This window comes from Triplophysa rosa, linkage group LG7 (assembly GCF_024868665.1).
Source record: "Triplophysa rosa linkage group LG7, Trosa_1v2, whole genome shotgun sequence".
In the NCBI taxonomy this organism is placed as follows: Eukaryota; Metazoa; Chordata; class Actinopteri; order Cypriniformes; family Nemacheilidae; genus Triplophysa; species Triplophysa rosa.
In genome coordinates, this window is record NC_079896.1 from 19,070,111 (window position 1) to 19,095,704 (window position 25,594).

The 25,594-nt window shown below is 37.1% G+C and overlaps 2 protein-coding genes across 2 annotated transcripts in view; one reads left to right on the plus strand and one right to left on the minus strand.

The window, feature by feature from the left end:
- On the plus strand, positions 1 to 22,788 carry p4hb (prolyl 4-hydroxylase, beta polypeptide). Its single transcript, XM_057337056.1, has 11 exons — positions 1 to 322; positions 2,944 to 3,150; positions 4,076 to 4,209; positions 4,438 to 4,575; positions 14,345 to 14,449; positions 16,871 to 16,996; positions 18,401 to 18,601; positions 18,837 to 18,957; positions 19,242 to 19,423; positions 19,888 to 19,995; positions 20,483 to 22,788. Exons 1-11 carry the CDS (start codon positions 184 to 186, stop codon positions 20,546 to 20,548), a joined length of 1,527 nt encoding a protein of 508 aa, XP_057193039.1. The 5' UTR covers positions 1 to 183; the 3' UTR covers positions 20,549 to 22,788.
- The window catches only part of ccdc40 (coiled-coil domain containing 40), a 23,087-nt gene continuing 19,559 nt past the window's right edge, over positions 22,067 to 25,594 (minus strand). The window contains exon 20 of the mRNA XM_057337055.1: positions 22,067 to 23,539. Within this exon, the coding sequence (XP_057193038.1) occupies positions 23,417 to 23,539 (123 nt within the window). The 3' untranslated portion in view covers positions 22,067 to 23,416. The remainder of the gene's footprint in view (positions 23,540 to 25,594) is intronic.

Below are 25,594 nucleotides of genomic sequence, written 5' to 3' on the forward strand. Positions count from 1 at the left end.
GCGCATGCGCAGCAACATAGTCCTCTCCGTTTCCTGGACATACTGCCACGTTATTAGTGGCATACAACACAATTTAGGCGACATTTAGGACTAGTACAAGTTAAAAGAAATCAGCTACGTTATCTGTCTTCGAGTGTAAAATTACAGTTTACCTAAGAGTTCTTGGCTTGAAGATTATCTGAGATGCTAAAGTTGTTGATTGTGTGCGCACTGGCCGCCGTCGCCGCGGCTGATTTTCCTGAGGAGGAAGATGTGCTCGTGCTGAAGAAAAGTAACTTCGATGAGGTGCTCAAAACTTACCCAAATGTCCTCGTTGAGTTTTGTAAGTAGTAACGTTACTCAGATTTGACTTGCCGTAGCACTATATTGCATCTGTGAATAAGTTACGAGTATGTGCATACTGTTAAAACAAAAATCGGACACAAGCAAAACAGACGCATCTCGTTTTCCCTATTTTGTATCCTTATTAATTTATTTAACCACAGTAACGTTACAATTGGCTGTCAGAATTCGTAATCAGGAAGTTATAAAATTGATTCGTTGCCCAGATATCAAGCAAGGGAAATGTTGAACAAACTCAAACAGTTCGTAAGAAACACAATTTAATTGAATCATTCAAAGAATTGTGAATCTCTTCAATTTCTGTATTTAACGGGATAATGATGCAGGTTTAACGAAAGGTCGGACTGGTGATTCATGTATGACAGTGTTGAATTTTGAAGTTTGTTAATGGCGATTATTCACTGCACTGACGTTCTCCAATAAACAAGTACAACGCAATAGAAGTCGAGTATAAAAAAAACAACTGAAACTTTTGTACGGTTACGCGTACAAGTTTACACTGGGTAACTTAAATTGATCGGATGTTCGCAAAATAAATCCTTAAACCTTGCACAAATGTTTCGTCAGAATTTGAGGCGTGGAAGGTCGGAGATGGGCGGGCGGTAGTTTCAACTAGGCGTCCGTCGCTAGGTTGACGTGTACTTCTGAAGTACAGGGACAAAGAGCTCCCTGAAAAAGCTCACAGCTCTGGAATATGTTGCTAGTTGAAATAAGTGATACATAATATAAATATTTTTACGTTAAAGCGCTGTCTTAAAATCGGTGCTCATATCTAAGTTATAATGTTATTAGTGTTTTCATTATATTTATGGGTTCCCATGAGTTAGAAGTATCCTTGAATGTGTGTGTGTGTTCATGTTTGTATATCCCGGTGGGGACCTAAACCTGAATACACACCAACAAAAAAAGCTAATAAATTGTACAGAACAATATTTTTTACAAATCTAAAAATGCAAAAAGTGTTCTATGATCTTTAGGTTTAGGGATAGGGTTAGGGATAGGGGATAGAATATACAGTTTGTACAGTATAAAAACATTACGCCTATGGACTGTTCCCACGGGATAGTCAACCAAAGCGCGCGCGCGTGTGTGTGTGTGTGTGTGTGTGTGTGTGTTTATACGCACACACACACACACACACACTCTTTGGCTGGAATCATGTTGATGTACTTAAACCAATATATAAACAAAAATGTATGGTGCATGAGAAAACTGAGTAACTCTTACATGTTTTACTGTAGTAGGCAATGAATTAATTAACAGCACATGCTTTATAGTTTTATTAGGAGTTGATGATTCTAATGTTTGACAGTGGCATGAACTTTGGACTTAAATCTTACAACATGCAGTGTTTCCCCTACCATTACCTTGGGGTGGGGGCTGGGGGGTGTTGGTAGCCTCGCCCCTCCAATGGCACCCCTGCCCATGTTAGCATGTTAAAGCAATATTTCAGGCAAAATTCAAAATTTCCCCATGTTTTACTCACCCTCAAGGCATCCTAAACGAATACGATTTTCTTCTGGAAGAACAATGCAGTCGTTGTTATAATCCCAAGTATCATTCTACTTCGAAGCGGTAGAATGGGAGTGGATGGTAGTTGACTTTTTGAAGGTCCAAAAAGTACATCCATCGATCAAAGAACTGCTCGACACGGCTCTGTGGGCTTAACAAAGGTCTTCTGACGCGAATCGATGTTTAAGAGAAATATCCATATTGACAGCGCTATTAACGTTAATGTCTAGCTTCCGTTATCCCTTGGGCTGCACGTGCATTGATGCTTGCTTTCGTAAGTTCCGGTGACGAATGCGGCATGTTTCGTTTTGAGCCAATAGGATGTCACTCCTATATGCGGAAGCATTTGTTACTGTCATTTGCCGGAAAGCAAGCATCAGTGCACGCGCAGCCCAAGGGTTAACGGAAGCTAGACATTAACGTTAATAGCGCGGTCAATATGGATATTTCTCTTAAACAAACGCATCGGTTCGTGTCAGAAGACCTTTGAGCTATTTCTACCTACAAACACCGTGGGTCCCCTCACATGCAATTCGCCATGTTGTTTCTACAGCAGCCCTAAACGGACAAACTGCTCTACAGAGTGTGTTTTGTAAATGTGAAACAAAAAAGTAAAAATGTGACGCTCTTTATCCTGTGTCAGCCACCGTTGTGCTTCGAAAGGGAGGGGTGTGCAGTGCTGAACTGTTGGTTGCAGTTATTGAATTACTGTTTAGTGTATGCACTTACCAAATAATTCCTTGAAGTGATCATTCACCCACAAATGAAAATTCTATCATCTACTCACCCTCAGATTGTTCCAAACCTGTATACATTTCTTTGTTCTGCTAAATACAAAGGAATATATTGGGAAGACTGTCAGTAACCGAGCAGATCTCGTCCCCCATTTACTGCCATAGTAGGGAAAATACTATGGGGGTCAATGGGGGACGAGATCTGCTCGGTTACTGACAACAATTTTTTTACTGACGTTTACATGATTTTTGGGTGAACTATACCTTTTAGGCCAATTAAAGCAAACCAATAAATAACTCTGTCTATACATAAATATGATCTTGAACTAATTAGGTTATGCTTTGTTCATTGCAGATGCTCCTTGGTGTGGGCACTGCAAGGCCCTGGCCCCAGAATATGCTAAAGCTGCAGGAATCCTGAAAACAGAAGGTTCAGATATCAGACTAGGTAAAGTAGATGCCACAGAGGAGAATGAACTTGCTCAAGACTTTGGTGTTCGAGGATATCCCACCATCAAGTTCTTTAAGGGAGGAGAAAAGGAAAACCCCAAGGAGTATTCTGGTGAGATGTCCTACTGTATTCTGTTTTTAATATACCCATGTAATGGGACAGTTTTAAATGATGCCTTTAGCAGTAGAGTAACTTCTGTTTCACAGCTCTATAACAGTTGAAAGTGAAAGTCTCTTTGAAACCACAGAATAGGAAGTTGGTGAATGGTGTGAAAAATAATTTTCAATGATTTTTTTTAACATAAGATCTTGCGCTTCAATGTGAGGACAATATCAGAACGCATCAGAACTTTGCAAACCATCAAACCTGCCCATGCAAGCTGCAGTGGTAAATTCATCGTTCGGGCCACTCTGCCGGCTGGGTACTGGATGTTTTGACATCATTAGTCATAACAGCACAGGTTGGAATTTATAAAGGCTATATTTGGGAAGCCACATCGCAATCATGTCCATAACATTTTATAATTTGTCATATCTCCTTGCTAACAATGATTGACCAATTATCTTACTTCTATACTCTGAACAACAATAGTAATGTGTTACGGATGTGACCACTGCAGGAGACAATAGTGCATTATCACGGTCACCTCTTCAGATGTCCCCTCAAATGGAAAATGAAAATGGAGGTCAAAAATGTGAAAAGTTCATCTTCTTTTTAATGTGCAAAAGGCAATAAAAACAGAAGGAAACTAATCGTTTTCTAGTCATAAATTATTTACAAGGTCAAGTTGACTCTTACTGTTACTGTCCTCTAAGCATAGAATAAAAAACATCAGAACCGAACCAAAAACAGAGGTGTATTGAATGTATGCTAACTGTATTGTTGCACCACCTTGATTTTTTTATTTAAATATATGAAGGATCCATCTTCTATGTCGTTTTGGTGAATCTGGGAAATTTTGTGGACTGTGTTTGCTTGGTGCTACCAGTCAGATTTCTTTATTCCATTCTGATATGCTCTCACTCTTTGTCTGCAGCTGGTCGACAGGCTGATGATATTGTCAACTGGCTGAAAAAGCGAACTGGTCCTGCAGCCTCTACTTTAAGTGATGTCACACAAGCCGAGTCTCTTATTGCAGATAATGAGGTTGCAGTCATTGGTTTCTTTAAGGTAAAGTTCATTATCACTTTGTTCAAGTAAATTTTAGCCTTACCTCTTTCCACTGTAAATACCTTTTTCTTTTTTTCCATTGCTGTTTTAATGAATAATGCCTGCTTGTACCAGTACAGTCTGTCCATTCCTGTAAAGGCTAAATGGATAATGCATCTTATCTTTATAATATGTAATTATGCCCCAGGCAAGTGAAGTCAATTTTATTTGTTTTTATGTCCACTGTAGGATGTTGACTCGGATAGTGCCAAGGCCTTCATTAAAGCTGCAGAGGCTGTGGACGAAATCCGCTTCGGCATTACCTCTGACGATGCCGTTTATACAAAGTTTGAAATTGCCCAGGATGGTGTTGTGCTTTTTAAGAAGGTACCTTTGCACCTTAACATTTCATCACTTGAAGGTGCTGTGTGTGGGTTTTTTAGTGGCGTCTACCAGTGAGGTTGGAAATTGCAACCAACTGCTAACTCCACCCCTCCCCCCCTTTCGAAGCGCAACAGGCCGAGAGAGGAGAGGATTAAGATGTCATCACTTTTTTGCTTCTTTCCCGAATGAGATCACTTATAACGTGTTCTGTAGAGCAGTTCGTCTGTTTAGGGTATGAAGATAAATCTGTAGCAAAACTTGACAGCATGTAGATTTTAATTTGGGGACTTGTAAAGGAAGTATTCGTACCTGTACACTAAAATGTATACTCACACCCCCAATGTGAAAACTTGTAAAATAAAAAACTGAAGTTGAATGTTGAGATTTGCACTCGTGGACAAAAATCACAAATCTGTCTTTTGCATTTGAAGTTGCAGAAAAATAGTCAAATGTGTAAACTGGCATTCACAAAATCCAGTGGCAGATACAAATGCATAGTGCATATTTACACGTTTTCCTAGATTAAGATTTGAATTGCAACCACAAATACTATACGCATCTACAACCTCTCAAATCTTTTACTGCAGATTCAAATCTTCCCACCTTGACTTTTGCTACTATCGCGATAAACCCATTGCAAAACTAACTTGTGCATTTGAAAGCTCAGAGGCGAGAGAAAAAGCGGCATTTAATGACGTCATGCGGCGGAGCCACACCGCCCCCTAATGGCAGGAAAGATCACAATGACTGGAGTTTTTTAAATCACTAATACAGTATTTAATTATCAATAAATACATTTTCCTTTACTAAAATACCACGTACTGCCACTTTTTTTGTAAATTTCTTTCTTACTATAAATTAACTTGTCTATTTTATTCTCTTCTCATATTTACTGTAGTACATCTTTTTTTAGTTTGTCCTTCATTATATATTTTATTGCTTTTCCACCCCATCTGCAAAATAGAATTTCAGGTCCATATGACAACAAAGATCTTTAATGTCTTTACACATTGAAAATAATAAAAAATATATAAAAAAGTAGAAATGGCTTAAAAGTGCAATAATGGTCAACAATACATTGCTCACTGAATTTAATTTACATTTAAATCGTACTACCAAGAACATGTTTTTTAAATATTAATATAATATTGGTAACATTATAACTAAAGAAATAATAATTCTCAAGTGTTAGGTTATATAATCATAATGTTGAACTGTGTAAATGTAACATTAATGTCTACGTAATGGAAATTGTAGTCAGCCTGTAGGGATGGGCGATATTATGTCGTTTGCGATATACCGGTAGAAATTCTCCACAGGATAGGAATTAGTCTTCCCGCGATATAAACGATAAATTCTAGTTGATGACGTATTTCTTTGTGAGACCCATTCACAGCTCATATGTGAAGTGAAAACGGGTATAGCGGAGGGCGGACGTGAAGCTGAGAAAGAGTTTGCACTAAAAGACAAGCTCTAAATCTCGTTTAGGTTGGCACTGTAGATGCATCCGAGTTAATGTTTAGTTTCACTTTCGTTTTATTTAATTCGTTTAAGTATTCGTTGATAGTCATAATATGTTACACCACAACATTTAGTTTGGCTAAAAGTATTTATTTAAACATTCGTTAGATGTTATGCGCGCGTGCGCAAATTGTTTAATACGATTTCTTGCCTGTTATATACAGGATGAACGGAGCGTCCCGTGCTTTCATAGCGACACAGCGCGCACAGCACTGCTGCCTGTTCACATACAGTACACATGCGAGTTTGTATTACGTTATTTTAAATACGTTTATGAGCGTATAAAAGCATGGATTATTTAATTAGATTTCTTTTATCCGCATTTTTCTGTTCTCTTTCTGTAGCGCGAGTCATAGACAGATTCAGTGTATGTTGCTGTGAGAAGAGAAGGTTCACACATTTCAAGAGAGAGTGATTGACAGCGTGATGCGATCGATCGTTTCCACCCAACAATAGAATATATACAGTTTTAGGTATGACATGTGTTTATTGAGCTTTAGTTCATTTAACTTTTCTTTACTACAACCTTTTGAAGTCGAATCTCACTATTAAATTTTATATTTACAAAAATACTATAGGTATATTTTAGGAGCTGTTTGATTTGGGGTAAGTTTTACTTTTTGATAATATTTGTTTTTCTGAGGGCTTAGACTACATGCAGCTACTATCACTTGACGCAAAAAACAGCGGTGGATGGCGTTATGGATATATCGTCATTTTTATCGCTATCGCAAGAAATACGAGGAATTATCGTGATATAGTTTTAGGGCCATATCGCCCATCCCTATCAGCCTGTATTATATTTTAAAACCATAGTACACAACAGAATATCGATAGTATACAGAATGATATACATTACGGAATGATATCTATACAAGATGGTATAAATCATGGAATAGTTATACATGATAGTATACATAAGTGTGATGGTTTCTCTTTAGATGAAAACTGTATTATTTCTTAGATCCTTTCATTGTGATTTTTCCTGCCATTAGGGGCCGCATGATGTCAGCAAATGCCAGTCTTTCTCTCACCTCTGAGCTTTCAAGTTAGTTTTGCAACGGGTTTATCGTAAAAGAATTAGCAAAAGTCAAGGTGGGAAGATTTGAAACTGCAGTGACGGATTTGAGAGGTTGTAGATGCCTATTTGTGGTTGCAATTCAAATCTGAATCTAGGAAAACTTGTAAATATGTGCTATGCATTTGTATCTGTCATCTGTATTTTGTGAATGCCAGTTTACACATTTGTGTCTTCTGAATTTGCATTTGTTTTTTTATCCACGAATGCAAATCTCAAATTGTAAAATAAAAACTGAAATGTACACTCACAGCCCCAATGTGAAAATTCAACTTCAGTGTACAGGTATGAATACTTCCTTTACAAGTTCCAAAATTAAAATCTACAAGTTCCAAAATTAAAATCTACATGCTCAAGTTTTGCTACTGATTTATCTTCATATTAGGGCTACTGTAGAACTAGACTAGACTTTTTTTATTGTCTGTTAGACAGGCTCGTAAAATATGTCATAATCTATTATTACCTGTCATGGTAATAAGCATATTCGTGACATCATCGCACTGTACTTGCGTTTACTCTCGGAACTTGCTGTATTTTAATACAACTGAATGCCCAATAAAGCCGTTGTTGTTTATATTAATTTATATATTTAATGTTTCTGTTGTCAGACATAAAATAATTACAGAAAAATGTTTATGTCCTGTCTAGTCAGTAACAATGACTGGTGCTAGTAGATGGTCTCACTCCACTCACTCACTCACTCGCTCACTCACTCACTCACTCCGCTCACTCGCTCACTCACTCGCTCGTAAGCTGCGCTCTGGTCATGAATGTGCTGCTTCATCCCCTCGATGAACAGAGAAGACCGGGAGAGACATTTTTCCACACACTAAAAGCTAAGGTTTATCCAAAAAGATGCTAGTCGCTAGTAGGAAAAAAAATGCACCACTGTGTGTATGCGTGCATGCAACGCGGTCGGTAACTGATGCATCTGCACCGCGAGTCTCCGCTGACCGCGCACGCGTTTTCCAAAATGGAGCCATGACATTGTGAGTAAGCTAATGAATGGGAAACACACGTCCCTTCGCGATCATGTTCAGGGTAGGGGTAATGTTAGTAGCCTACGATCACGCTCTAATGAAATGACAAGAGGGAGTTACAAATTGCTCTTATTGTAATCCGTCAAAATGACGGACGGCCTTCAGATTTTTCCGTCACTGGTAAAAAATATTTAGGTTAGCGTGACCTCTCTTGTAGAAACATGGTGGCATTTAAAAAAAAATTCATGCAAGGGGACCAGAATTGTATGTAGATAGAAATTGCTCATTCTAAAGTAATTAAAACATTTGCATATCTGTCAATAGATCCTCCAAAAAAACGACACACTGGTCCTCTAAAACTCCTATTTGAGCATGAATATTGCATTCTGTCAATAGATCCTCCAAAAAACTACACACTGGTCCTCTAAAACTCCTATTTGAGCATGAATGTTGCATTCTGTCAATAGATCCTCCAAAAAACTACACACTGGTCCTCTAAAACTCATGAAAACACCTGGGTATTACTAGCGTCATGCTCTAACCATTGAGCCACATGAAAGTAGTATTTTGTTTTGCTGCCATCCGCCATCAATATGCTCCATTGATCCTGTATTGTGCGTTTGTTTGTGTCGGACCTATGATGATGCCATGGAAGAAGAGGCGGCGCAACTATGACGATAATTTATAATCCCCCCCACTTTGAAGTGGTACTAAACTGCAGTTGAAAAGAAAACTGTGCCAAAGTGAACTGAGCTGTACTGAGCAAAGTCGTATGGAGCCTAACCATCCCACGCAGAGGAAAAGCGTCAATAGTTTCCTTTTGCCTTAAAATATCTTGAATGTAACTACACCCTTGCCTCATTTAGTATACGTGGATTCATTTGTATCTATGGCTCAGACTACCTGATGAACTCTGTCAACTATGTTGACGTGGTTAGTTACAGGTTTATGACGTAGAAAACGGGGCAGTTTCAATTAAACGGTCTTTGGGAAACTGCAGTTTTATGAAGGAAACGGTCAACAATGGTTTTGACTGATGAATCTGGGTTTTTCCTGCATAGAAAATTGTTGGTGTCTTCACAAAAACACTGCGTGTATTCAACAGACTGTCATTTGTAACTGCAGTAAAGGAGGCGCTGTTTCGTTATCAGCCCAGTGAGGCACCAGGGGCTAGTTGCAGTAGCCTACAAGAGCTAATAGGAGCTGTATCAGCTGTATTTCAGGTGAATGTTATTTGTTTTGCTTCAAAGTACATTCAATTTCTTAAAAACTTCCTTTAATTAACATGGTGTACATCATTGTAATGTTTAATGCTCGTTGATTCGGCATTACTGTACACGGCGAGTTTGCCAGTATGAACGCACATTGTGATCAGAACGACTCGGAAACAAATGACTCCTTTGAAAAGTTTCAACAGTTTAAACGAATCTTTTCAGTCACAAGCGAATATAAGAGCTCAGTGAATCATTCAAAGCTCAGCGAACGCAGGAGTAAGACTGGTTAATTTAGTTGGCTTTTGTGGGCTGAATAGTTAGTTGAAAAGGGTAAAAGCTTAATTTGATAAAAAAACATTTGTTTTGGTTGAATAAAAAAAAAAATGAAAATGACAATTATTAAGTTATATAAAACTTTACTTTGTCTTAATATGTAAAGTGTTTGGTTAAGCCATTAAAGGTACTGTAGGCCTACAAAGGTACGAAAGACCTACACGTGCATGTGTGTAGGCCTACAAGATAAGGATGGCACCACCTCTTCCTCATTTTGCGCCAGGAAAAACAATGTGAAACATAAAGCATGTTAAAAACACCACATAGACATATAAACAACAATTAAAGCTTGATTTTCACTAAAGATTTTGATGGGGTCAGACTGCTTTTTGCAGGTCTTATTGTTTGTTTAACCTCTTAATTTGAATGATCCACAGTGGCAGGTGTGACATGTTTTTGTTTACAGACTTTAATATTCTGTTTTCCAAGAATGATATTTGCCAACCAAAATGTCATTATAGATTTTAAATCCTTTAACCCAGTGGTTCTCAAACTGTGGTACGCGTACCACTATTGGTACTTGAAGAGACCCCGGTGGTACCTGAGGTGACACTGCAGAAAATTAAAAACTCTTATGTATTAACTTGCATTGCGTGTTTTAAATACAATTTCAAATGTATAATACGCATACATGATTGATCAATACGGAATACATTTCAGCCTATGTGCAATTAAAAAAAGTTGTATTAAATATTGTTTTTTATTATCATTGGTCGATGTAACTCAGGCGCGTGACGGGCAGCTCAAACACACAGCGGGAGCAGACAGGTGCTTGTGAATCCCTTACTCACTCTCTTCCGACGAGCTGCGTGCAAATTGTTTATGTATTTCTGCACTTGAACCGCTGTTTAAAGCTGTTGTTATTGGTGTAAAGTGCTAATATAACACGCGTCTGCATCTACTCGAGGTTAAATCAATGAAGCGCTCGCTGCGATGTATTTGACGCGTCGCTTTGACAAGAGCTGCTGCAGTAAAGTGTTGGTCTCTGTTTGTTATATACAGCTGTTCTCTTGATGTTAAAGTATATGTGTATTTATTTATCTTCTGTGTTAAATATTCGTTCCACATTGTTTGTCTTTAATATCAGTTTGTAGGCTTTCTGCAAGTCCCCACAAAGTTAATAAATCCCCCATAAGAGTCTATACGAGTTTACAGAGATCTGTTTACAGTGCACTACAGAAAAGTGTTTTGTCAACTATTACTGCTGACTAAGGGGGGGGGGGGAGTGCAACTAAAGCAAGACATATGACTTTTAGCGCTGGGACCGCTCCATCTATCAGTTTCAAACGATCTCCAAATCCTGTGTTATATCCACCATTTATATAACATCAATCACTGAAATGCTGTGAACAAACAAACACACCTCAACTTCTCTCACTAACGCAAGAGTAGTCCGCTGCAACTGCGGGCCCACAGAGCAGCCAATCTTGACGCAGCGCAGCCAATCTTGATGGTAAGCGGGGTCGTCCTATCGCTCGTTGGTTGACACGTGGGCGGGCTATTTCTTTCGCCTTGCCGTAGGCATGCTTTTCCGGTAGAATTGACCAATAAGGGACTAAGAAAAGTTGTTGGTTAACGGTTTTTCATGTTTGAAAAAAAACTTTTCAAAACCTATATGAGCCTTGGGGGAGTGTATCGAGCACAGAAATACTACATGATACGTTCAACTCGTTTTTTGACAAGTTGACCATGTCAAGTATGAGAAGACTGCACGTTTAACATTAAGAAGTCAGAATCCATGAAACACCGTTGCACAACCCCTTTAATATTTCACTCTATAATGTGATTCCATTGTTACAGTGTTATGCAAGTTGCTCAACTCTGAATTAAAGTCAGCATGACACTTAAGTAACGAACTTATTCTTTTCCGTATTGAGACATATCTGAGTGAAGTGGCTTCTGAAATGAGAAAACGTAGGGTGGACTTGATTTCCCACATCGAGAACTGATTGGATCGTTGGAATATGGGCATTGCTTACAAAATGGAGGCAGATTTGAATGCGAGTTTGCAGTCTTCTCCTTTCATGACCTAACAGCAGCTTAGTTACTTGCAAGTGAATAAATGAATTACTACAAAACCAGCGTGTACAAGCACCTGTCATTGTTACTGACTGGACCTGAAAATTTGACTGTAATTAGTATTTTATGTCTGACAACAGAAACATTATATATGTAAATGACTTCGGCTTTATTGGGTATTGAAATACAATAAGTTCAAGAACGCATGTATGTCGCGATGATGTCACAAACATGCTAATTGGCAAGTAATATCACCTTGCACTAGTGCTGCAACGACGTGCGTGAAATGCGTCGACGCTTCGTATTATTTACGTTTATCTGCTGTAATAGCAGTTTCTGTTCCCGGGCGTGTGTAAATTAATCAGCAGAACAAGAGAAAGTATAATACACCCGACAAAAAGCGACCGAGAGCCTCGGACGCAGTAAGTTAGTGAATGGACGGAGGAATTCCCCCTAACGTTACCCCCGGAATGTGATCATCACAGCATGGACACGCAATCACAAACGGACGGAGAGGGGAATGTAGATGTAGACTTTAATAATAAATTACTTTTTTGTAATTTACTTTTTTGTAATGTAAAACTACGCTTTACATTAATGATTTACATTAACGCTATTGTAGTAGTGTAAGTTAGTGTATGTGAACCTTTGCAGATTGTGATCCTGCATAAATTACTCTTAAACTTCAAAAAGGACTGACTATCATGAAACCACCAATGCACTTTTTATGTCATTCGATAGCTTTATGCGAGGAATAAACCAATATAGCATAATTAAGAAACTCTGACCTCCGCTGGTGCTGTCTGTCAATCTCCACTGTCAGCATGCGTGTGTACGGTGACGGTCAGGACGCTACTATTTCCAAGATGTTCCAATGTTTTCATTATTCTTCATAATGACAAGATGATAGTCTATGGTTTTGTTTAAAATATATTTTGCTAGAGACTGTGAGTTAACGTTACTCGCGGAGTATAGCTTAGCTTATTAGAAGCACTGGAAGCGGTCTGAATATGTTGCGTCTTCATACGAAATAACTCTTTTTAAACCTCTGATTTAACTGTATACTGTCGGATTGATGCAACGCACTATGTGTTAAACATGTAACATATCTCTTCTCGTTGTGTTCTAACTATTATTTACTTTGGGGAGCAAAATGATCCCTGGGACTTCAGAAGGAGTAGGTGCTTTAAGTGCATCATTGTGCGTCCGGGATGCGCATAACTGTAAATAAAGAAGCGAATGCATTAAGCGCATCATTCTGAGTTCCGGGTGCGCGGGCTCGCTTTAACGCCACTCTGCATTAGAGTCTTTTATTCGGTGATAGTTTTGTACAATAAACAGAGACAGATAGTAGTATTTTACTTTTACTCAATTACATTGAGACTGAAAATACAGTCGGATATTACTTGGAGGAAAAAAATACAGAGCATATATCATGCTTTAGTATTTCATATACACATTTTTTAATGTTTTTACATTTACATTGTCATTTAGCAGACGCTTTTATCCAAAGCGACCTACAGATGAGGGAAACAATGGAAGCAATTGGAACAACATGAGGACAACAAAAAGCATAAGTGCAATAAAACCTTTTTTTTACCTTTAATACAGTACTTAAGTACATAAAAAAATCAGTATTTTTTTACTTTTAAAATTAAAACTACTTAATTAAAAGAAGATGGTGATTTTAATTTAAACACTGATTAAAATGTTAAAACAATATTTATTTATAAAATGTAGTGGAGTAAAAAGTATGATTTGCTTTATAATGTAAGAAAATACTAGAACTTATTGTTTATTTGCAAAGTTTGCCAAAGGATCAATCCAAAAAACCTTTATTAGATTAATAAAAAATAATAATTGTTAGATTAGTCGACAATTAAAATAATCGTTAGTTGCAGCCCTACCTTGCACCATAGTGATGTGTAAAAATAGATTTGATGTTTTTTTTTACAAGCCTGTCCGTCATGAAAGTCTAGCGCAACCTCTGCACTTTGTCATATTTTTAACCTGGTCTGTCATATACAGTATTTACTCTGACATTTATGCACAGTCATACTTTACTTTGCTGGCCATTATGTAAATATGTAGGGGGTATGATCAAAGATCTGTTCCACAGTATTGGTACATTTCATATTTATTTGGATTGGTGCTATATATGGGTGCTATATATAAGATGATTAGGATTCTGTGTCGCTGCTCTTGACGTATTGACAATGTACCATCAACAGTTGTTGACTTGGTGTGGAGTGATGCATACACTTCCGGTCAAAAGTTTTAGAACACTTGAGTACACTACTTGAGTGTGTCTCATCTTAAAAAGGTATGATCTTTTTATCATTATCTTTTTTTCATCACCAACAATCGTTCATTTAATATAAATGTCTTTGAATTGAATGACTTTGACTCCGTTCTAAAACTTGACCAGTAGTGTAGTTCTCTGTGACACTTCATTATAAAGAATTTTTTTTTAATGTTTCCTCGTACACAAAATAATATATTGTATGGCTGCACAACGATTTGTTGCGATGAATCGTTGTGCAGCCCTAATATATTGTGTTAAAAATGACCCTCTTTCTTTGTGTCTCTCTCTCTCCCTTTGTCTGTCTCTTTCTCCCATCTTACAGTTTGATGAGGGTCGCAACAAGTTTGATGGAGAGATCAGCAAAGAAAATCTCTTGAACTTCATCAAGGCCAACCAGCTTCCACTGGTTATAGAGTTCACAGAGCAGGTAACCTCTTGACATTAATGTAGCAAACATAGAACAATGGAGTGAATTGATAAACTAAAGTTTTTATTTACAGGAGCCACGTAATGTTGATTAAGAGGCCATTTATGCAACAACTTTTTAAACTAAAAATTTAACTTTTTATCTATTTTGGCTGCAACGTTTTGGGGGACTAAAACCCATTTTTAAAAGTTTGTGCTTTGCAAAAGCTGATGTCATTCGCATGCGTATTGCATGTCCAGTCAACAGGCATGTGTGACTATTCCCAAAACAACAATGGTGCCCTTCCAGGGCTGTGTTTGTGCTACATGATATGCGTATTAACTAGGGCTGGGTAATAAAGATCGATTCTTCGATTTTAATCGATCTTCAATTTTAAGAAACCATATCTTAATACAATATTCTTAATTCATGTGCCTCAGAGAATATATCTGCAAAACTAATAACTTAAGTAAAATACTGAACTAATCTATATAATCGAATCAAAATTTAATCGAATTGAAACTTATTTTCTCTTGCTTTTTAATGTTCCTTAATTGATTATTCTTATCTTATTTTTGATGTTGTTGCTGAATGTACTGTAATACTCTTGCTTTAGTGATTTTATCTGCTTGTTTTTAAATGTGCTATATAAATAAACATTGATTGATTGATTGAACCATATAAATAAGAATTGAATCGCCAAAATGGTCTCAAAACCCAGCCGTTGTATTAATTTTATGCTATCAAAAGATAAATTTACTCTACTACTGTGACCAAACGAACGTGACACATTTTGAATTTGCCAGACTCTTAACACATTTCCAGCGACAAAGGGTGTTAAAAAGCTTTTTTGGGATAAACCTGTATATGCGTATGTGCGCAGGCACATTTTTTTACTAGGTGAAAGTGTTTTTTACAAAGTAACATTGCCACCCAGCTAACACCGTTACGTTGTGACGACGTACCTGAACCGGACCATAGTCGTTGCCACGACATAGCATAATAACGTTCCAGCGACGTAACTTTGTGATTCCCATATTCGTCGTGACAACGTAACATTGGACGTTGTTGGGACATGGTGATTACCTCCTGAAGACATACCTGGGACGTACCATATTTGTCGCAGGGACGTACCATAAAACGTTTCTGGGACGTGATGAGTATGTCCTAATGACCAAACAGTCACGTTGTTAAAATCGTTTTTTTAATTAATTTAAACAATTATCATCCCTCACATGGCGGATTAAATTAATTTGTGATTTAATCTGTGCGTTAAAGATTCAATTTTATGCACAATTGGAGTAATTCTCTATTCAAATAATTGTAAAGCACAGTAACGATTATAAAACTCAACACAGCACTGTACATCACAATCAGATATTTTATTTATACTGTAGTACATCAAGAATCAAAGACTTCAACACAATATAGAGGATTTAAAGCAGATATTTATTGAAAGAGATGAATAAACATTGTTTAAGATTAACGATATATACTTGTCTTACCACATACGTTTAGCAGGTTGTCCGTTTTTAAAAACAACAATCAAAAGCTTCTTTAGTCACATTCGCAAACATCAGGGTCCGTTCATTTAAATGCGCGAAATCGATCGAAAATCACTAAAATACTGTACTTTATACCTTACAGATGTGAGTGTAAACGCATAAAGAAAGAATATTAATAAACCGCTAAAGGAATATCAGGCAGTGACGAAAAAAGAAATGACCGTTAACGTTTAAATGATGCTAGCGCGCGGCTCTTTGCAGAACAGAAAAGGAAGGCGCGTGCGCGCACATATCAGATGCGTGCACTAAATAAATAGAAACGCAGCTTTAATTGTGGTATCGAATTAAACTCTCTTGTTTAATAGCTGTCAGAATTGGGATTTATAGCATTCGTCTTGACATTGTAACAGATTTTAATCATACATTTTCCACACAATAACATGATAAATAGAAATGACCAGATTCATTAATCAAATGACCAGTGTCCAGGTTATCTGAAGACCAGTACATCACGTCACTACAACGTTATCCATGGGATTAATTCACGATGTTATTTGTGGACGTGGCTAGGACGTTTCTGGAACATACGCAAAAATTTTAAGAAATGTAACATTGCAAAGACGTCCTCAGAACGTGGTCACAAAGTAATGTCACGGTGACCAAATGAAGACAAACTGGCGACGTCGTGAGAACGTACTGTGTTAGCTGGGCATCCACTGGCCTGGCATGCATAATACAGCACTTTTACTTTTTTTCGCAGATGCAGATCTTTTTAACAGTGTTGTGTATGTAAAACGCTAGCAAAAAGCTTTTTTTACAGCATCGTTATGTAAATAACAAATGAGATCAAGATGGCCTTGACATACTGATTGCATTTGAACCTGGATGTTGTAAGGAAGTATAATGGATCCTAAGATTTCAATTTTTTTCTTTTCAGACTGCTCCAAAAATCTTTGGAGGTGACATCAAGTCCCATATTCTAATGTTTTTGCCCAAAACAGCTGAAGACTTCCAGGACAAGATGGAACATTTTAAGAAAGCCTCAGCAGGCTTCAAAGGCAAGGTGGGTGACAACGTTTTTCTTGTCCTTTCTTAATATGCCAAATCCTAAACAAGACCGAGCAGCACTCGCCTAGTCCAGCTGTGCAATCGCAGTGGGCTCCTAACACAAACCCATCATGTCTGACCACCACACATGACTTCAATGGAGGGTCATTTAGTTTTTTGGGAATGTTTAACCTGCAAGATCAGTGATATAGCTATGCTGGCTACCTACAAACAAGGAATAGCTAGGGTCGATTACGTTTGCTATCAACACAGTTGACTTAACCTTCCAATGATGACAAAGCAGGTTAGAGCCGGCAGACTCAAGTTGATTATCCAATACAAAATTCACATACATTTTTACCGCTTAGGCTTTAAAAGAGTCTGGAGTAGGACGATGAAAAGTTGATGAGGTAGTTGTAGATATTAGGATCCTGCAGGTCAGGAAATTTATCCGTTTCTTTATTGATACACGTAAAAAGCACCTCAGGGGCATTATAGGGATCTTTTACGTTTAATCTATTAAATTCTGCTATGCACAGGTCTATGTCTTTGAATTAAAGTCTGCAGTGAACTCTGAATGGCACCAGTATGAGTTTTAAGACAACATTTCATATTCGCTCCTGGGCTGTCCTTGCCTGCCAGGATGGCGGTATAAACCCAATAGGTCACGTGACTACCGGAGCTCTGTAGTAAATATTAAAGTATGCTATAGTGTTTACTACAGTTTATAAATTTACTACAGTTTTTAAATGTGTACTGCAAGTTAATTATTTTATCATCTGGTTCAAATTAAGCAGACTTTTATTTTGGCGGGTGGTCGTGAAGATGGTTGCGCTTCAGCTTGTTCGACAGTAGCTTCACACAAACTCGTAAAATGAAATTGAAAAGTGAAATGCTCGTAAAATAAACTTAGAACAACTTACAACCTTGTATAGTAAGATAAAGACAAATCCACGATTGTCATGCTTGTAACATGTTAAAGTGTGCAACTAATTCACTCAAAATGAAAATAAATAGTGGTGCGCCATTAAAATGCAAGCACAAAGACAAACGCACTTCACACAAACAAGCGGATCTGTCTAATGCACCTGCCAAACTGTATCGCACGTGTCCTACATTATTACATTTATTCGCACAGGCCGATTTTTGCAGAGCATTTTCGACATACTATATGTTTGCCCTTTTTTTGGGTGTAGTGCACATGAGATCAAGATTCAGTTCAATAGACATGGGCTGTATGTCTACATTTAAGCAAACATCCCAAAGTATTTTTTATATAGGGGTGAAATCACTGTAATGTGAAATGTGCTATACAAAATGTAATTGAGCTTAATATTAACAAAATCCATCATTCTAGTTTTGAAAGTATTACAGCTGCATTCTTTGAAGTGGTTTAACCTTGTTTTGTTATTCCCCACAGATTCTCTTCATATTTATTGACAGTGATGTGGATGATAACCAGAGAATCTTGGAGTTTTTTGGCCTAAAGAAGGAAGAGTGCCCAGCGATCCGCCTCATCACCCTAGAGGAAGAAATGACCAAATACAGACCAGAAAGCTCTGACATCACAGCAGAGAACATCATTGCCTTTTGCAACGCCTTTACAGAGGGCAAACTAAAGGTAAAGAGAATTGCTCAGGTTTTTAGTTTTAACCTTGCTTGTGCCCAAGAAAAGCATTGGTCACTTGATATGTTTTATCTAGATCAAATAGTGTGTTTGGAAAAGCACCTTGTTTGACCATGAGATATGAACTGCTTTTAAATAAAACAATTGACCATTCGCTTATATACATGTGCACTTGTAGTTATTGGGTGTTTGTGTGTGCGTGCTGTAATATGTTTCATCTCATCTTCAGCCACATCTGATGAGTCAGGACATTCCTGAAGACTGGGATAAGAACCCTGTCAAGGTCTTGGTGGGCAAGAATTTTGAAGAGATTGCTTTCAACTCTGCCAAGAATGTCTTTGTGGAGTTTTGTAAGTATTTGTTTGGGTATATGCCTGGTCACACGTGTCTGCATATTAATTTTGTTGCTTCCGTAACATTACAGTCCTTTATACTCCCCTAAAGTGTGCAAGAGCAATCCTATAGTTTTAGGCAGCCTTGGGTATTGAATCAGTGAAATGAAAATTTGTAGGTAAACATTTTTTTCTGGAACTTGGAGGAAAAAAAACAAATGCATATTTAGTTCAAATCTTTTTAAATTAGCTTTGTCAATGCTTTTAGTAATGCATTAATGACCATGCTTTACCTTTACCAGATGCCCCATGGTGTGGTCACTGTAAGCAGCTGACTCCCATTTGGGATCAACTGGGTGAGAAATTCCAAAACAACCCTGATATCATTGTGGCCAAGATGGACTCCACAGCTAATGAGATTGAAACTGTCAAAGTACATAGCTTCCCTACTCTGAAGTTCTTCCCTGCTGGTGATGACCATAAGGTGAGTTGTAAAAGATTTGTTTTAGTATATTATCATGTCATAGAAGCAACCAGCCTTTTCTGGATTGATAGACATCCCGAGCTGATCACAACGGCTGGCTGTATGTAATCCCTTACGTTGCTGTTGCTAAAACAACCAGAACTAGGAATACCTTCTAACAACCTCACTGACTAAGAGGGACAGCACACAGCAACAAACATTCAGATTTAGTACCAAATCTGTCATTTGATCATCCATGTCATATAAAACCTGTGTATGACACTTCTGTAAAACACAAAAGATCTTTTAAAAATGTTATGTGTCCACACAATGAAGTCAATGGCGGCCAGTGTTGTGTGGTAACCAACGTTCTTGAAAATATTGTTTGTGTTGCAGAATAAAGTCATACAGGTTTGGAGTGATGTGAGTGTAGGTAAATTATGATTTAACTATTAGTTGAATTAAGCTCTCTCTCATTCCTATAGGTAATTGACTACAATGGTGAGAGAACACTAGATGGATTTACAAAGTTTTTGGAGAGCGGAGGAAAAGATGGTGGGGCACCAGCAGGAGATGATGATGAAGAATCAGACGTAAGTACCATCCTTACAATTTATCTGTGTTTATTCTCAGTATTTTTTTAATGCCCAACAAAAACTTTAACCATTGTGTATTTAGTCAACCATTACTATTGCTTTGTTGATGCCCAGATCTGAAGAGGGCAGTTGCACGTTTCCTTGATCAATGCTTCAACAAAACCTGTTTCCATTGCAGTTTTGTGGAATATATTCTTTTATCGAATTGCCTGAACAAATACCTCGCGTGGGAAAACGTTTTGCGAATTGACGTGTTTCTACTTTGTTTGCGTAATTTGAAGGGTAATTGAAACGCAGCTATTGTCACTAATTTGAAGATACTTTGACTTGTGGTTAGGTGGGTGCTTGTAAAACAGACAACACAAGCAAGTGCACATGGTTTTAAGCGTTTTTCATAATTTGGTTGTCCCCAGATCAATTGTTTTCATGCTATTAAAGCATTACCTTGATTTTACTTCATATTAAAATGAGTATCTTTCCACAGGATCTGGATCTTGATGATGCAGAGGAAGATGACTCTGATGTGGAAGATGGACATGATGAGTTATAAGAGTCGGAATGAAGAAGTGAAACCCTTTTACCCAAATGGACAAAGCCTTTCATCACCACCACCTACGTTTGAAAACCTTCCTGTATGTGAACACTAAAGCTGTTCCTAAATAATCTTATAGCCACCAGGTGTAACGGAGAGCTTCGTCAGCCAGTACTGTGGTCTTCACCGACTCCACCAGTCATATGCAGTACAGAGAAGTGTCTTTCTGCCCACATAAAGAGCTTAATAGCATTAAAGAACTTTAGTAACTTCCCTCCACCCAAATTATTTTTGATATGTTTTATTATACCCTGATATTACCATATAATTTATTTTTAGGAATCTGTAATGCTCTGTCAAACTTTCACTTTAAAACTGCTGACTATTTTTATGATTCAGGGGTGATTCTTTTTTGTTTTTTTCCATGTATTACTGCTAAAATGTTTGGACCGTTGTTTCAGGGCAGATAAGATGAATGTTTGACCGTGTAAAAGGAAACAAATGTAAACCGTGAAGTAAGGCACAACAGCTGTTTGACTGTGCAAAAAGTTTTAATGCCATCATTCCGTATCAGTTAATGATCTCTTGTACCTTCCTGCTGTCCATGACCTTATTGGAAAATGCCAGCTGGTGGTATCATGTCATTTGACTTGGTGGTCTGTGAAAGCCTTTTATTCCCCCTCTTATGATAGGGTTCAGGGTTGTAAGCCTATATTTTTCTTGGTGGGGTTAATTTCAGGGGCGGTATTAAAAGATGGGGGGTTTGGGAATTGGGGTTCAGTTTTTAAGGGATGGGGTTAGGATTTTGAAATGAAAAGGATGACAGACAGATTAAAATGACAGAGATGCAAAGCATTCCATTGCATTTAAATTGAGAAGTTAACTGGTGGCCAAATAAATAACAAATGGTGAAACTGTTGTGTTTATTTTGATAACTAATTATTGATTTGGCCCCAAGCACTGAAAGTGTGAAAGGCCCTGTTTTTTTTAAGGATTATTCTTGTTTTCAAGGTTTCGATGTGTTTTGAGGTCCTTAACATGGCCAAGAACTGGTTGTCAGTTGTCTGCCCTTAAAAAGGTTAGCACATAGGTGTGGCAGCCAAGGGGACTTTGCAGCACCCTTGTTAAAGGCCAATTAAAATTGTATATAAATGGCACATTCATGTATACAATTTGGTACATGTAATTCTTATTGGCCCAAATAACTTTTGCACTGACATTTATTGGCTTTGCCCCACAGGAAGATTTTTGGGAATTGCATGTGGTAAATTTTTAAATAATCTTCCTTGGTGATTTATGTGTTTGCTACTGAACTTGGTCAACATTATGTTGCTAAATTGTCAAGAGATTTTTTTATTTCATCACACGGTCCAAAAATGTTCTAAAAATTTCAGAATAGAACAGCCTGACATCTACATGCCAGTATGCACCTGTGGTTATAGTCACACCTTTTTGTAACAAGAAGTGCCACGTTTAACACTGTGATGCACATCTAGCAACATGCTAAAATGTCATCTGTTGTTAAACAAGCTAGCAACTCAGTCATTTTTGTTAACCATGGTTATTTCTAATAAAACCATGGTTTCATCAGCTGTAATCAATATGGCAAAACATGATTATTGTACTTTTACCATAAAAAGGGTTAATTTTTGTATATAATTTATTTTTTAGTTTCAGTTAAATTCTATAAATGTTTACATCCTGTGTGACTGAGCAAAGAAAAAAAGTCATGTGGATTACTTTTGTGATGAATGGATGGGTCTCTATCCAATGCCGTTCCAAGGCTATATGTAAAATCACTCAGATTGTGTTTGGCTCAAGGATGGCAGGAGCACGAGTAAATTTTGGCTTAAATGTTATATTTGGTTGAACTATTCCTTTAAAGGAATAGTTCACCTTCAAAATGAAAATTCTGTCATGTGTGTGATTTTCTACTGCAAAACACAAAATAATATATTTTGAAAAATGTTGGTAACCAAAAATCGTTGGTGCCCATTGTCTTCTATTGTATGGACACAAAACCAATGCAAGTCAAATGGGGACCAACGGTTTTCTGTTACCAACATTTTTCAAACAAATTTCTCAAAACAAAGGTGTTACTTTTATGACCAATATATACATCACTGCTATCTTTCTGATACCTTGTATCTCCATATTTCATGATTTTATTTTTTGCCATAAATCATTATTATTAGTCATCCTTTATTTTTGTCACTGGGTTTTGCTAATATGTAACCAATAAAAAGTATTAAAAAGTGCTTTGACAACACAGTTTTTAATCATTTAAAAAGTAGAGTGATATTTTCATATCCTGAAAAACTGTGAATTTCGAAATCTGAGGTTTCGGAAGGACAGCAACAATATATTTTATTTTGTTGATACTGCAAATCCGGCAAAAATCACTATCTTGAACCATTCTGATAGAATGACTTTTATATTTTAAAAAAAGGTGTTGTGTCATTTGAAGCTTGTGAAGAGGCGATCACAATACACTATTGGAAACAAAACAAAATACAACTGATGAACAGGTGAACTAACCCTTTAAGCTGTACACGTTTTTTTTTTTGCCAATCACAGACTTGTAATATTAAATCATTGTCCTTAGTAATTAAGTCACCAGGTACACTTTTTGTCTTGTATGTTTTAATGGTTTGGAAAAGAGTTTATTCAGGGTATGCCACAGTTCTGTTTAAAGCAAAATATGACTTTGTATATACACTGATACTTGTTGTCTAATACAGAAGTTTAAAGTTCTTGACTGTGCTTGGAATGCAAAATTTGTGTTCAATGGATGTCTCTCTCTTATTACTCAAAATATATCATACCTCACACACTACTCTTAAAAATGCATGCGTGCACATATATATGTAGTACTTTACAGTATGTCTATGCTTGCTGGCTGTCCAAAAGTCCAGTGTGTAGGTGTTCTTCTAGTGTGAGGTTGAGTCTGTGGAAGGTGCTGTGATGTTGAGGGCACTCCTGGGTCAAATACTGAAGAATTGAGCTGACCTGAGAGATAAAAGCACAACAATAACTTTGATTCTTGCTTTCTGTCTCTTTTTCTGAACTATTTCACCCCACTGTAGGACTAAGCTTCCCCTTACACTATATTAAAGGGATAGTTCACCCAAAAATGAAAATTCTGTCATGAATGACTCACTCTCTAGTTGTTCCAAACCTGTATAAATTTCTTAGTTTGGTTGAACAAAGAGAAAGATATTTGGAAGAATGCTTGTAACTAAACAGTTCTTGAACCCTGTTGACTACCATAGTGGGAAAATGACAATGGTAGTCAAAAGTGCCCCAGATCTGTTTGCTGTCCTACATATCTTTTGTGTTCTACTATGGTAGTCAATGGGGTCCAAGAACTGTTTGGTTACAAGAATTCCTCCAAATATCTTTCTCTGTGTTTCTCATTAGAACAAAGAAAATTATACAGATTTGGAACAACTCGAAGGTGAGTAAATGATAGAATTTTTATTTTTGGGTGAACTATCCCTTTACTGTTCAACTTAACAAAACCAAAGGTTCTGGGTTTGATTCCCAGAGAACACACAAGTATTGCTTGAATGCCCTGTAAGTTGCTTTGTCAGCCAATATGTGTAGATGCATATTATCTGCACTCTCTTATAAACACATTTAAATGTACAAGGCTTTTAAAGACAAAGTACATGGCACTGCTGTGATTTCAACAAGATATTGTGCATGTTTTTAATTTACATACGTATGTTAAGGGGCTTGTACAGAAAAATTGTGATGTCACAAATGAGGCCATTTTGAATCCTGTTGCTCCAACAATTTTTAAAATGATGAGTTAGCATTTAAGTATGAAACTTCATCAAGACTATTGTAGAGAAACTATACAGTATGTGACCCTGTCTGTGAAATCCAGGTTAACATCTATTTATAAGATTAAGAGCATCAAAGTAGCCATGGAATCATGAAAACATGTAGTGTTTTTACTGCTGAAAATAATATTTTAGCAAAAAACAACTAAAGTTTGCTTTCTAAACATTGACTGCAAGCTTTGACATGGCCGTAGCCAATATTAATGTATTGTTAGTATCTTAATATCTAAACTGAATTAAGATACATACAGCATGTAGAACAGTAAAAAATTACTTTTCACAGGCAGGGTCACATATGTGTAATATATTTCGTTGACCCCTTTAGTATGAGCTAAAGCATATTAACAGAGACAAATTTTATTAAAAAAATTATGCGTTTAACATTTTATTATGTCTTTAATGTCTAAGCATAAAGAGCTTCCTGGCAAACACTGCAGTGACATTAGTGACACTGTCAAGGAGTGAATTTGGATTTTTATTCAGCTCATTTAAAATTGTATGACTCGTGCAGTGTTGTGGAAAGATACTTTTAAAAGTAACTAGTTACAATATTGAGTTACTCTATAAAAAAGTAACTAAATACGGTACTTGAGTACTTTTTGTGGAAAGTAACAAAGTACTTTTTGCATTACTTTTGCGTTACTATTTCTCACCTAACTGATGCTCATGCTTTTCCAGACTTTGCTGTTCTTTAGTGTTTAACACTGTAATGCATTTAACAATCCTATATAGCCTATAGCCTTTATTTTCTTAAAAAAAACACATTTCAAATATTTTCTGACCAGTAGTCCTCCACCTCATCAGAGCTCTGGCTACTGTTGACTATGCTAACTTCGGTGTCACTTTCCATATTTATTGTGTTTTGACAGCACGGCTAGTTGCACAAGATGGCGCCGGTGAGTATTTGGGACGGCAGAGTCGTTTCCAGTCGTATAACACTGTGTGGGAAAAGGAGGATTTTGGGCCGGCAAATATGGGTGTTTTTTTTTAGATTTAAAAATAATATATAAGCGATATGACAGATCCTCTTTGCATTGCTGAGGACTTCGTTGAGCCAAAAAAACTTGATAGTGTTATATTAAATTATGATTAATCTAATATATAATATATTACTAATATTATATAATATTATTTTGAGGGGAAAATGACATTATTTGGTATTTGGTGAGGATACTAACAGATGACCGTTGTTTCCTCTCTTTCTCCCGTGCTCCGC